The sequence below is a fragment of the Schistocerca americana genome, chromosome 9, assembly GCF_021461395.2.
Source record: "Schistocerca americana isolate TAMUIC-IGC-003095 chromosome 9, iqSchAmer2.1, whole genome shotgun sequence".
Lineage (NCBI taxonomy): Eukaryota > Metazoa > Arthropoda > Insecta > Orthoptera > Acrididae > Schistocerca > Schistocerca americana.
The window spans coordinates 47,186,109-47,200,376 of NC_060127.1; the positions used below are offsets into that span (position 1 = coordinate 47,186,109).

Below are 14,268 nucleotides of genomic sequence, written 5' to 3' on the forward strand. Positions count from 1 at the left end.
TTGGTATGTGACTCAGGATAGGCAGTCAGATGGTGGGAGTACACCTAATTGTTCCTGGAATAATACACTCAGCGCTATTAAGTTGGACACAAATTTTGTTTACATGAGTGCTGATCAAACATGTTGGTGCACAGTACTTTGCTGTGGCACGTACCAGGCTCAAAGCAAAAGTCTGCATAGTTTTCGGTTGTGGTCCACATGTAGTTCGATAAGTTTTTGGACGACAGAACTTCTTGTTCTCATGTTAGGGGCAGATTTGTGAGGTGCGATTGAAAGACAGGGATCTATCCAGAGCCATAGTAGTGATGTCAGTATCTATTTGTACTTCATCATCATCCTTGGGTTCTGAAGTATTGAGCTAATAAGGAAGTTGCTCTTTACCTTATACCTGCCCTGCATTTCACTCCCTGACCACCTTGTGATCCGTTTGTTGGGGTCCCCTCACCACTGATGCTCTCGAAAGCCGACTTCCACTGGAATCAGATGTTCAGTACTAGAGCCATTCACTTTCCCCTGAGCCGTGTTTATGCAGCAGATGCTGTGGACAACTGTCATGTGTACCGCCAACCCATACCACGTTCAATTGGCTCTGAGTACTATGGGACTTAACATCTCAGGGTATCAGTTCCCTACACTTAGAACTACTTAGATCTAACTAACCAAAGGACATCACACACATCCATGTCCAAGGCAGGGTTCGAACCTGCGACCGTAGCAGCAGCGCGGTTCCGGACTGAAGCGCCCAGAACCGCTCGGCCACAGCGGCCGGTCCATACCAGGGTCATCGTCGTCTTCTAACACATCTACCCCTTGACTAGGTGCTGAAGAAGTGCTTGTTTGGTTTCCAGAGTGGCAAACACTCTTTTCTGTGCATCAGAGCAGGCATCTTTGCTTCATCAGTGACTTAAGCATGGAGTCGCAAGGGCTGTTCAGTTCATCAGACGCTTCTGTGTTAGAAACATTTTCATCCAGGTTCATCAAAACGCACCGTTCCCCCTCGTTCTCCCAGTGAGGTTGCCCGACAACGTCGGTATCCAGAATGAATTTTCGCTCTGCAGTGGTGAGCACACTGACTTGACACTTCGTTTGCTTTTCGCAATCAAGTGCTTCAGCGACTGAGCCATCTAAGCACGACTCACTGTCCGGACCTCACAACTCCACTTACACCATACCTCTCCTTGTACCTTAGAACTTGCCTGTGAAGGGCAAAGACCTCAAGTTCGAGTCCTGGTCCGACACATTATTTTCATCTGTCAGTAGTTTCAATCCTGAGTGTCTGCACCAAGCTGTCTGAATCTAAAACTGACCTTATGAGCGTATGGCAAATGGAAAGTATTAGCGATCTAGACCATTTTATTCACAAAGGATGAGACAGCGTCACCAGGACAAGAGGTGCACGGAAATGGACAAAGGGCACGTACAAAGAGAAGAGCAGCTCCATTAACGCTTACCACATATGGAGCGATTGATGATGACGGCAACACTGATCGCTGAAATATTACCTGCCAGACATTAGGATCTGGCTGAGAGCCGGTTTTGACTTCAGGCAATATCAGCTTGACAAAAATGGGAGAAGTGAAAACAAGTATGCTACCTCACAATGGAACATAGATGTTGGAAGGCCCAGTCGAGAGAAAGGCTAATGTCGTCTTGACTGTTATTGCACTGAAACTTCCTGGCAGATTGAAACTGTGTGCCGGACCGAGACTCGAACTCGGGACCTTTGCCTTTCGCGGGCAAGTGCTCTACCATCTGAGCTACCCAAGCACGACTCACGCCCCGTCCTCACAGCTCTGCTTCTACCAGTACCTCGTCTCCTACCTTCTAAACTTCTCAGAAGCACTCCCGCGAATCTTGCAGAACTAGCACACAGTTTTAATCTGCCAGGAAGTTTAATATCAGCGCACACTCCGCTGCAGAGTGAAAATCTCATTCCGGTTATTGCATTGTTTAAACAAATGAACCAGAGACAGCTGTTACCAGAACCGGTAGTGCTTCTGTTGCTTCAGAGAATGAACAGATCAGTGTAGCCCTTCATAGTGGCAACATCAGAGCTTGCTCTTGTAATCTGAGTGGCAGTTGGACACAGGATGACACAGGATGGGCAAAGACACGAGATCTTTTTTTGGTCATCCGAGGGCTGAAATAGTAAATGCATTGCGCTCTTCAGTGATCTAATTATCGTTAACTCTACTGGTGTTTTATAGTTATAGAAAATTGGTGCAACATAACACTGTTCTCCAAATTTTGAAAAGTACAGAATTATGATGAACAGATTGTGATTTATTTTTTGGTGGGGAGGGTGATTGGCAAATAACTCAAAAATGATGATGAAAAATACTGACTGGGTTTCGTTTTTGCGATCCAGTATAAAACATCTTAAGAGCATCTCTTTTACACCTCATTTGGACACAGTGTTGCACGAGCAACCCTAACCATGACAGCATTTTTAGTGACACTTTATATTCCAGCTGATCATACAGATGCAACAAATTATCGAGCTGTTCTTTAAAATGTTTTGCTTTGAAGTATCACAGAAAGCAATTTAAAATTTCATCCTTTAGCACTAATTCAATCTGAGTAATTTCAAATATATATATCTGTGTGTGTGTGTGTGTGTGTGTGTGTGTGTGTGTCGCACTGGGTTGTTTGGTTTCCCATCTTCAGATGAGAAATCGTTAGAGCTCGTAGAAATCTTTGAGAAACAAGGAATGCTTCGTTCTGCGAGTGCAGAAAGTATATTGTTGTTAACGGTTCTTTGCTGGCTACAGTTCGAAAAGCTAATATGTGATTCTAATGTCAGTTTCGAATTCAGTGGCACAATATTAAGTCAGTCTCCATAGCATTGTGTGTGCTTAGTGTTAAAACATGATCGGGACGAAAGGCAGTCTAGTAGAACTAAATACATCATATATTAGTTGAATTAGCAAGTTATACCATGGTCTAGAGCTAGCCAGAGGGAGTCTAATGTTTGCATTGGGTTATCTGTTATGCGAGATAACTGAGTCTACACACACTATAAATAATGCTGTCTACATCGTTCTAGGACTTTTCTCATTCTATTGTTTCATGTAATATATTTCGGACTTTGTTAGTTTCAGACCCAAACATAGACTTTCGACATACAGTTCAGCGTCAATACGCAGTCGTCTACTTCTGTACCTAAGTGGTCGACGTGTCTACCATTTGGAGGACCCGAGTTGAATTCCAAGTACTGCCAGGGATTTTTTTCTTGGTGGGAGGGTCGGAACGGGGTGCACTCGGCCTCTTGGTACCATTGGGATAGCTACCTGACTCAGCATTAGTGGCTGCAAGATGTGGCAAGCAGACAATAGGCAAGAGAACTTTGACACAGTGGCCAGTAGGCACTGCATGGTCTTCAGGACCAGAACAGGGAGCTGGCCAGCGTATAGTAAATTGTATGCCAAAGCGAGGTATCAACTGAAGCTCGGGTGGATAGTTACCTGGACTTGGGCTCAACTCACAATAGTGGTAGGGGAAATTTCCTTGAGGGGGTGGGGAGGGGTAGGAGGGGGGGGGGGGAAGAATGGAGTGGAATGCACAAAGTCTTGTGAGGCGAAATGAAAAGATACTGAGAGTGAGAGTGAGATAACGAAAAGTAGCAGCTGCAAGCTCTGGGAAGCCCACACGCAGCCTAGAGAGTCCTATGCTGACAACAAAGACAACACGCCACATGGAAAAGTATGAGACGGCAGCGGGGCGGCTGGTAAAAGTAGAGAAACAGCTGAAGCCGGCGGGTGGATAGTTACCAGCGACGAGGTCGCCGAAGCCGATGGTGGTGAGCGTGACGAAGGCGTAGTAGACGGACATGGCGTAGTCCCAGTCGTCCTCCATGAAGCTGAAGATGGCGGCGGGCAGGAAGATGAAGACGACGACGCCGGGCACCAGGTAGCTCAGCGTGTCCGTGATGAGCCAGGTGCGCGAGTGGTAGCGGTACTGGCTCTCCTTGCTCTTGTAGCGCCGGTGCACCTTCACCAGCTGCAACGACACGGGCCGCCTATAGTCTCTCTCACACACACCCTCCAACAACTGGACACTGAGTTCCAGGACCTGAACCACAAACACTTTGTACGAGGGCTATTTTTTGTTCGGTCTTCAATCGGTCGCGAAATTTAAACCACAGTGAAAACAAAAAATGCTTTATTTGCAACATTTCGCTACAGCTTTCCAGTTACTTCACTACTTAGTTGCTGCTCCGACAGCCGGCCGTAGTGGCCGAGCGGTTCTAGGCGCTACAGTCAGGAACCGTAAGAGCGCTACGGTTGCAGGTTCGAATCGTGCCTCCGGCATGGATGTGTGTGACGTCCTTAGGTTAGTTAGGTTTAAGTAGTTCTAAGTTCTAGGGGACTGATGACCTCAGAAATTTAGTCCCATAGTGCTGACACGGACATTTATCATTGCGTGTTATGAACTTTCCAATACACTTGTCATAGAAGGCATTCCTCACAGTGGTCTGTAGATTGTTGTTTGTGCCAAAATAATGTCCTCGTAGACTATGGTTCATGTGAGCAAAGAGATGAAAGTTTGTTGGTTGTTTCATTTGGGGCAGGGGACTAAGCAGTGAGGTCATTGGTCCCATTGGATTGGGGAAGGAAGTCGGCCTATCAAAGGAACCATCCCAGCATTTGCCTGATTTGGGGAAATCACGGAAAACCTAAACCAGGATGGCCGGATGCTGGTGCACGAATATCTGAGGGAGCCAACTCCGAGCTGTGTGGTGGGTAACCAAACGCTTCCCCTCGAAAATGCTACAGCAGGGTCGTTGTTGCACCTGCAATGTGCGGCTGAGGCTTGTCATAAACGAGGACACACATGACAGTTATGTGGGTTGCATGAAATCAGGCGAAACTCATCAACAGGCAGTTCACACTTGGAGGCAGACACTATTATTGTAGGCATCTCTACATGCACACTGTGCACTCAGATTGACGCGATAGACAGACATACTGGAGACGCTACGCAGCACATCTGTCGACAGTTTCACCGGGTTTTCACTGTGGTTTTAATTTCGCTACCGATCAGAGATTGAAAAAAATAACCCTCTTACGCAGTAGACCACATTTTTTAACGGCCATATAGTTTTCAAGGTGGCCATGCCGAGCATGTGCGAACTGTTCCATTGGGATGTTTTACGCAAAAGGAATCACCAAATTCCAGACAGGAATTTCTGTCGTGCTTACATCACAGTGAAGATCCTCACATAACAGAACGGCTTGGTGATAAGGCTAAACTACGGAATGTCCACTAACACAGTAAAACTTTAAAGGTGGACGTCAACACTTCTTTGCAAAGTTGACCAATGATTCTGCTGTGGTGTGCATACATAAACTCTGAGTCTGAGATACTATTATCGCGAGTAGTAGCGAGCGTACAGTTGTCGAGAGGAGTCGGAAGTGGTCGGACGCAGCTAGGAGTGGAGAGAAACAGCGCGACTCGAGAGGTCGCAGCCTGCCGTGACCGTGCGAGTGGCGCAGGAGGAGACTTTGGTACTAACTGATGAAATGGTTCAAATGGCTCTGAGCACTATGGGACTTAACTTCTGAGGTCATCAGTCCCCTAGAACTTAGAACTATTTAAACCTAACTAACCTAAGGACATCACACACATCCATGCCCGAGGCAGGATTCGAACCTGCGACCGTAGCGGTCGCGCGGTTCCAGACTGTAGCGCCTAGAACAGCTCGGCCACTTAGGCCGGCTTATTAATTGATTTTTTTTCTTTTTTTCTTTTTTTTTTTGTAAATTGCCTTTTCGTTGCACGTAGTTGTTGCTTGCTTGCGCACTGGAGGGATTTTATCACATTTGTGTATGCATACATTGAGAATAATATTCGTATCTTTCCTGTGGCCAGATACTTGTTTATTGAGTACAGACATTGTAGAATAAGTAAGGTCAGTGTAAAGTTTGTCAGTGTTTAAATTATCTGCTTTGCGAAAATAGTAAATTAAAATCTTTACTAGTCTCTTTTTTTCTTTTACACTGTCTAAGGCAAGTTGATTAAACCCATCCACATTATTAAATTTCTATATAAAAGCATATGGCAGTAGTTGATGCAATTATTATGGCCATTCATTGCACTCTGCATGGATCGCAGTATTGCTTTTGAAATAGTTTTAGCATGTTGCTGATCACGCAGTTGCAGCAGCGAGATGAGGTAAGTTGTCTGTTGTGTACAGGAGCAATGCAGAACAGTTGTTACTAGGTGCTAGATAATATTTTTAAACTCACAGTCAAATAATTGAGAACTGATTTCTTTATGATTTAAAGGAAGAGCAATTAATTACTATTTCTACTTGTTCTCAATTAGAATTCTATTATTGTCAAAGATGCAACGTCACATACACTGAAGTGCCAAAGAAGTTAGTGTAAACATGCGTATTCAAAAAATGTTCAAAAGTGTGTGAATTCCTAAGGGACCAAACTGGTGACATCATCGGTTCCCTCACTTACACACTACTTAAACTAACTTATGCCAAGACCAACAGCTGGCCGCTGCAGCCGAGCGGTTCTCAGCACTTCAGTCCGGAACCGCGCGACTGCTACTGTCGCAGGTTCGAATCCTGCCTCGGGCATGGATGTGTGTGATGTTCTTAGGTTAGTTAGGTTCATGTAGTTCTAAGTTCTAGGGGACTGATGAACTCAGATGTTAAGTCCCATAGTGCTCAGAGCCATTTGAACCATTTGATTTGAAGAACACACACACACACACACACACACACACACACACACACACACCTGAGGGAGGACTCGAACCTCCGGCGGGAGTGGTCGCGCAATCCGTGACATGGTGGTTCTAACCACGCGGCTGCGTATTCAAATAGAGAGATACGTAAACAGGCAGAAGACGGCACTGAGGTCGGCAACGCCTATATAAGACAACAAATGTCTGGTATAGTTGTTAGATCGGTTACTGCTGCTACAATGGCAGGTTATCAACATTGAAGTGAGTCTGAACGTGGTGTTCTAGTCGGAGCACGAGCGATGGAACACAGCATCTCCGAGGTAGCGAAGAAGTGGAGATTTTCCCGTTGGACCACTTCACGGGTAAAACATCAGATCTCCGACATCGCTGCTGCCGGAAGAAGAACCCCTCGAAAACGGTTCCAACGACGACCGAAGAGAGTCGTTCAGCATGACAAAAGTGCAAACCTTCCGCAAACTGCTGCAGATTTCAATGCTGGGCCATCAAAAAGTGTCAGCATGCATCGATATGGGTACCCTTGATGGCTGCACGACACAAAGCTTTACGCCTGGTTGGACTCGTCACCACCAATATTGGACTGTTGATGAATGCATACACGTTGAACTCGTTGTCTAGTCGGACGAGTTTCATGTATCGAGGGTGTGGACTAATACAGGTGTGGAGCCAACCTCATGAATCCATGGACCATGCACGTCAACAGAGGATTGTTCAAGCTCTGTAATGGTGTGCGGCGTGTGCAACTGGTGTGATATGGGACGCCTGATACGTATAGATAAGACTCTGACATGTGACACGTACGTAGTAAGCATCCTGTCTGGTCAGCTGTATCCACGGTCTGGCAGCCAGTCGTTGATTCACCTCGGAAGATGATGCCCTCAGTTGGAAACGAATCATCAGGAAGAAGTAGTTTTACTGATAGACCACGACCTGTCAACCCGCAAGTCTTAACTAATCAAGACGCCGGCTTGAAAGCCTATACGTTACGGGTTCCTTGTTAGCCATTTGGTGTTACAGATGGCATTGGTGACGGTGACTGGTTGCTGTTTACAATTCTTTTGTGAGAATTAGCGTGCGGCAGTGGTGTGCGCACGCGGTGCTGTAGGGTACTCACCGCCCTGCTGTAGAAGTCACCCAGCGTGGCCAGCAGGATGCCGTTCATGGGGATGCCGATGAGTGCGTAGAAGATCATCAGCAGCCGGCTGGCGTCCGTCGTGGGCGACAGGTTGCCGTAACCTGCGGACATACGAGAACACCAGCAGTAGCACAGGTTCTAAGTTAACCGATCAGCAACCATTCTCCCTTTTTTGAGACCCAAACATTGTCTATTCTATTTTATTTTCCTGTAATTAACTTGTCTTACGAAAGGAACTACACTACTGTCCATTAAAATTGCTACACCACGAAGGTGACGTGCTACAGACGCGAAATTTAACCGACAAGAAGAAGATGCTGTCATATTCAAATGATTAGCTTTTCAGATCATTCACACAAGATTTGCGCCGGTGGCGACACGTACAACGTGCTGACATGAGGAAAGTTTCCAACCGATTTCTCATACAGAAACAGCAGTTGAGCGGCGCCGCCTGGTGAAACGTTGTTGTGATACCTCGTGTAAGGAGGAGAAATGCGTACCATCACGTTTCCGACTTTGATGAAGGTCGAATTGTTGCCTATCGCGATAGCGGTATATCGTATAGCCACATTGCTGCTCGCGTTGGTCGAGATCCAATGACTGTTAGCAGAATATCGAATTGGTGGGTTCAGGAGGGTAATACGGAAAGCAGTGCTGGATCCCAACGGCCTCGTATCACTGGCAGTCGAGATGACAGGCATCTTATCCGCATGGCTGTAACGGATCGTGCAGCCACGTCTCGATCCCTGAGTCAACAGATGGGAACGTTTGAAAGACAACAACTATCTGCACGAACAGTTCGACATGTTTGTAGCAGCATGGACTATCAGCTCGGAGACCATGTCTGTGGTTACCCTTGACGCTGCATCACAGACAGGAGCACCTGCGATGCTGTACTCAACGACGAACCTGGGTGCACGAATGGCAAAACGTCATTTTTTCGGATGAATCCAGGTCCTGTTTACAGCATCATGATGGTCGCATCCGTGTTTGGCGACATCGTGGTGAAAGCACATTGGAAGCGCGTATTCGTCATCGCCATACTGGCGTATTACCCGGCGTGATGGTATGGGCTTCCAGACGTCTCGGTCACATCTTGTTCGCATTGACGGCACTCTGAACAGTGGATGTTACATTTCAGATGTGTTACAACCCGCGGCTCTACCCTTCATTCGATCCCTGCGAAACCCTACATTTCAGCAGGATAATGCACGACCACATGTTGTAGGTCCTGTACGGGCCTTTCTGGATACAAAAAATTTTCGACTGCTGCCCTGGCCAGCACATTCTCCAGACCTCTCATCAATTGAAAACGTCTGGTCAATGGTGGCCGAGCAACTGGCTCGTCACAATACGCCAGTCACTACTCTTGATGAACTGTGGTATCGTATTGAAGCTGCATGGGCAGCTGTACCTGTACACGCCATCCAAGCTCTGTTTGACTCAATGCCCAGGTGTATCAAGGCCTTTATTACGGCCAGAGGCCGTTGTTCTGGGTACTGATTTCTCAGGATCTATTCACCCAAATTGCGTGAAAATGTAATCAAATGTCAGTTTTAGTATAGCATATTTGCCCAATGAATACCCCTTTATCATCAGCACTTCTTTTTGGTGTACCTATTTTAATGGCCAGTATTGTAGTTTACCTGTTTTCTGTCTCACTTGCCTGCACTGTACGCCTTGATAGTACACGCATGCTCATAAATTAACGATAATGCTGAAACATGGTGAAACAACCCTCTGGTGGGCGGTTTGTGGGTTTAAATCACCTTGGGGTGTGACCATGCGGTGCATTTGACTTGCGGTCGTCGCACGGTGGCGCGGTCAGCAGAGGTGTGTTGGTGCATGCTAGTGTACGGTGTAGCGAGTACGTGTGCAGACGTTTTCAGACCTGCTAATGGCGACTGTTTGTTGGAAATGGCTCAAAGAACACACATTGATGACGTTATGGGGGGTAGAATACTAGGGCGACTGGAGGCTCGCCGAACATAGCAGGTCGTAGCAGGGGCCCTTCGTGCGCCACAAAGTGTGATCTCAAGATTATGGCAACGATTCCAGCAGACAGGGAACGTGTCCAGGCGCTACAGCTCGGGACGTCCACAGTGTACAACACCACAACAAGACCGATATCCCACCACCAGTTCCCGCAGACGGCCACTGAGTACTGCAGGTAGCCATGCTCGGGATGTTAGTGGAGCCACTGGAACAGTTGTGTCGAGACACACAGTCGACAGACGACTGAACAGACATTGTTTACTGGCCCCGAAACCTGCAAGGTCACAGAAGAGGCCGTAAAGCCTGGTGTCAAGAACACAGTGCATGGTCATTGGAACACTGCTCCCAGGTTATGTACACGGACGGGTGGCCGTACAATCTGAACGGTGATTCTCGCAGGGTTTTCATCTGGTGTTAACCAAAAACCCCTTAATGTCCTTGAAAGGGACCTGTATGGAGGTCGTGGTTTGATGCTGTGCGGTCGGATTATGATTGGTGCACGTACACCCCTGCATGTCTTTGACAGAGGAACTTTAACAGGTCATGTGTATCAGGACGTCATTTTGCACCAGTACGTCCGTCTTTTCAGGAGTGCAGTGGGTCCCACCTTTCTCCTGATGGATGATAACGCACGGCCCCACCGAGCTGCCATCGTGGAGGAGTACCTTGAAACAGCAGGCGAATGGAGTGGCCTGCCTGTTCTCCAGACCTAAACCCCATCGAGCACATTTGGGATGCTCTCCGTTGACTTATCGCTGCACGTCTTCAAACCACTAGGACACTTGAGGAGCTCCGACAGGCACTGATGCAAGAATGGGAGACTATACCCCAGCAGCTGCTCGACCACCTGATCCAGGGTATGCCAACCCGTTGAGCGGCCTGTGTAAGTGTGGATGGTGATCATATCCCATATTGATGTCGGGGTACATGCGCAGGAAACAGTGGCGTTTTGTAGCACATGTGTTTCGGGATGGTTTTCTCAACATACTTACAGATCTGTGTCGTGTATGTTCCCTATGTGCCTATGCTATTAGCGCCAGTTTTGTGTAGTGCCACGTTGTGTGGCACCACATTCTGCAGTTATGCTTAATTTATGAGCTTGAGTGTAGTTTCTGTACAACAATGAAATGTGATTTAGTTCTCTGGGTGTGTTTCGTACGAACATACGGATGTCCGTGTAACATACAGTATACACACCATTTCAACTACCAGCTCGGCCAGAAACGAACCCAAAACACATCGCAAGCTGCCGCCGAGACTCGAATTCGGATCGCTGGATTCAAAGTTCAGAGTGCTACACCATGGAACCGCACGCTGCTGCCGCTCTTGAGTCTATCAAAAAGAATCATCCGATTTAGAGAAAATCATAACTATTATGTTATTTGAGATAAGCGCGTGAATAACGTACTGTTGGAAACAGCAAACTATCCAGTTTTACATGGTTCCCGCCAGGTAGCAGCAGTGTGCGTCCACTTCGGTTCTAGTAAAAATGGTGTCGGGACAACAGAAAGCGCTGTGTGTTCTACATTTTGTGCAATGCGGGTCCGTAATAACTGTTCAGCGTGACGTTCGTACTATGTATGGTGTGGGACCTCCTACAGCACAGAGCATTAGACGACGGCATGAAGAATTCCGAGAAACATGTTGCTTGTGTAAAGGCAAATCGCTGGACCGTCCACGAGTGTCTAACACAGACGTTGAAAGCATCTCAAGAGAGAAATCCGTTTGCCGTGCAGCTCGACAGTGCAACATGCCCCCGTTGTCCGTCTGACCTGTGTTGCGTCGACGCTTACACGTGAAACCATACAAAATTCATCTACTGCAAGCTCTTCCTGAAGGTGACTAACAGCAAAGTGAGGAGTTTTGCAATTTCGTTGTTGGCAAGATATGGAGGATAACTTTTCTTCCATGCATTCTATATCCTCGCACAAACGAAAAAATGGCTGACATCGAAATAAGTGTCCAAGGAATAGAAAAGCAACTGAAATCACTCAATAGAAGAAAGTCCACTGGACCTGACGGGATACCAATTCGATTCTACACAGAGTACGCGAAAGAACTTGCCCCCCTTCTAACAGCCGTGTACCGCAAGTCTCTAGAGGAACGGAGGGTTCCAAATGATTGGAAAAGAGCACAGGTAGTCCCAGTCTTCAAGAAGGGTCGTCGAGCAGATGCGCAAAACTATAGACCTATATCTCTTACATCGATCTCTTGTAGAATTTTAGAACATGTTTTTTGCTCGCGTATCATGTCATTTCTGGAAACCCTGAATCTACTATGTAGGAATCAACATGGATTCCGGAAACAGCGATCGTGTGAGACCCAACTCGCCTTATTTGTTCATGAGACCCAGAAAATATTAGATACAGGCTCCCAGGTAGATTCCATTTTCCTTGACTTCCGGAAGGCGTTCGACACAGTTCCGCACTGTCGCCTGATAAACAAAGTAAGAGCCTACGGAATATCAGACCAGCTGTGTGGCTGGATTGAAGAGTTTTTAGCAAACAGAACACAGCATGTTGTTATTAATGGAGAGACGTCTACAGACGTTAAAGTAACCTCTGGCGTGCCACAGGGGAGTGTTATGGGACCATTGCTTTTCACAATATATATAAATGACTTAGTAGATAGTGTCGGAAGTTCCATGCGGCTTTTCGCGGATGATGCTGTAGTATACAGAGAAGTTGCAGCATTAGAAAATTGTAGCGAAATGCAGGAAGATCTGCAGCGAATAGGCACTTGGTGCAGGGAGTGGCAACTGACCCTTAACATAGACAAATGTAATGTATTGTGAATACATAGAAAGAAGGATCCTTTATTGTATGATTATATGATAGCGGAACAAACACTGGTAGCAGTTACTTCTGTAAAATATCTGGGAGTATGCGTGCGGAACGATTTGAAGTGGAATGATCATATAAAATTAATTGTTGGTAAGGCGGGTACCAGGTTGAGATTCATTGGGAGAGTGCTTAGAAAATGTAGTCCATCAACAAAGGAGGCGGCTTACAAAACACTCGTTCGACCTATACTTGAGTATTGCTCATCAGTGTGGGATCCGTACCAGATCGGTCTGACGGAGGAGATAGAGAGGATCCAAAGAAGAGCGGCGCGTTTCGTCACAGGGTTATTTGGTAACAGTGATAGCGTTACGGAGATGTTTAATAAACTCAAGTGGCAGACTCTGCAAGAGAGGCGCTCTGCATCGCGGTGTAGCTTGCTCGCCAGGTTTCGAGAGGGTGCGTTTCTGGATGAGGTATCGAATATATTGCTTCCCCCTACTTATACCTCCCGAGGAGATCACGAATGTAAAATTAGAGAGATTAGAGCGCGCACGGAGGCTTTCAGACAGTCGTTCTTCCCGCGAACCATACGCGACTGGAACAGGAAAGGGAGGTAATGACAGTGGCACGTAAAGTGCCCTCCGCCACACACCGTTGGGTGGCTTGCGGAGTATCAATGTAGATGTAGATGTAGATGTAGAAAGGTGAACCGTCATAATGTGAGAATATGGGCTACGAAACAACCCACATGAAGTTGTACAACATGAGAGGGAGTCTCCAAAACTTAATGTGTTTTGTGCAGTTTCACGGAAAAGGTGAATAACCCATTTTTCTTTGGCGAGAGCACTGTTACAGAAAGCACATATCTCGATATACTTGAGAACTTTCTTTTCCCACAGTTGGAGACTCATTCGAACGACTTCATTTACCAACAGGATGGGACACAGTCAACCTGGCATCTGGAGGTGCGGGAATTTCTAAATCAAAGGATTACTGAACGTAGGATCGGTCGCACTGGACCAAATGATTCAGCTTTACATAACTGGCCTCCAGGGTCATCGGACCTGACTGTATGCGATTATTTCTTGTGGGTGTTTATAAAAGACTCTGTTTATGTACCTCAGTTACCAAGAATGGTGAATGGACTGAGACATCGCATAGCAGTACTGTAACTCAAGACATGTTTGCTGCAGCGTGGGAACAATTTGAATACCGCATTGTCATATGCCGTGCATCTGAAGGGGGGCATACTGAACACCTACGAAGAGGTATAGAAAAAAACTTAAGTTTTCCGTTCATCAAAAAATTAAAATTCATTGTACATGATTATTAGTTTAAGAAATATAGACGTGCCAAATCGGATGATCCTTTTTGATGTACCCTGTATTTCAGATTTCCTGGAGTAAGTTTAAAATCAGTTTATTTTACGTGTCCCAATAACGGAACAATGGCATGTTACATTATCACTCCTTTGTACATGTACTTATTTGCACACTTGTCGTACACAAAAATTATTATTTACATTGCTGAGATCTCCTTTAATTTCGCTGTGTGAGAGTTTCTCCAAGGTAGGTGAACGGAATACTACCTTTCAGATTGTGCGATTGCAGTTGGATAAAAAAAATTGTCGCGTGG

At 46.3% G+C, this 14,268-nt stretch overlaps 1 protein-coding gene across 1 annotated transcript in view; it reads right to left on the reverse strand.

Annotated features, from left to right (window-relative positions):
• LOC124551055 (open rectifier potassium channel protein 1) overlaps positions 1–14,268 on the reverse strand; it is a gene marked incomplete at its 3' end in the record, with an annotated part of 237,323 nt that overhangs the window by 71,014 nt on the left and 152,041 nt on the right. The window contains exons 3-4 of the mRNA XM_047125930.1: positions 7,835–7,956; positions 3,771–3,999 (exon numbers count right to left, since the gene is read on the reverse strand). Of these exons, the coding sequence (XP_046981886.1) occupies positions 3,771–3,999; positions 7,835–7,956 (351 nt within the window). The remainder of the gene's footprint in view (positions 1–3,770; positions 4,000–7,834; positions 7,957–14,268) is intronic.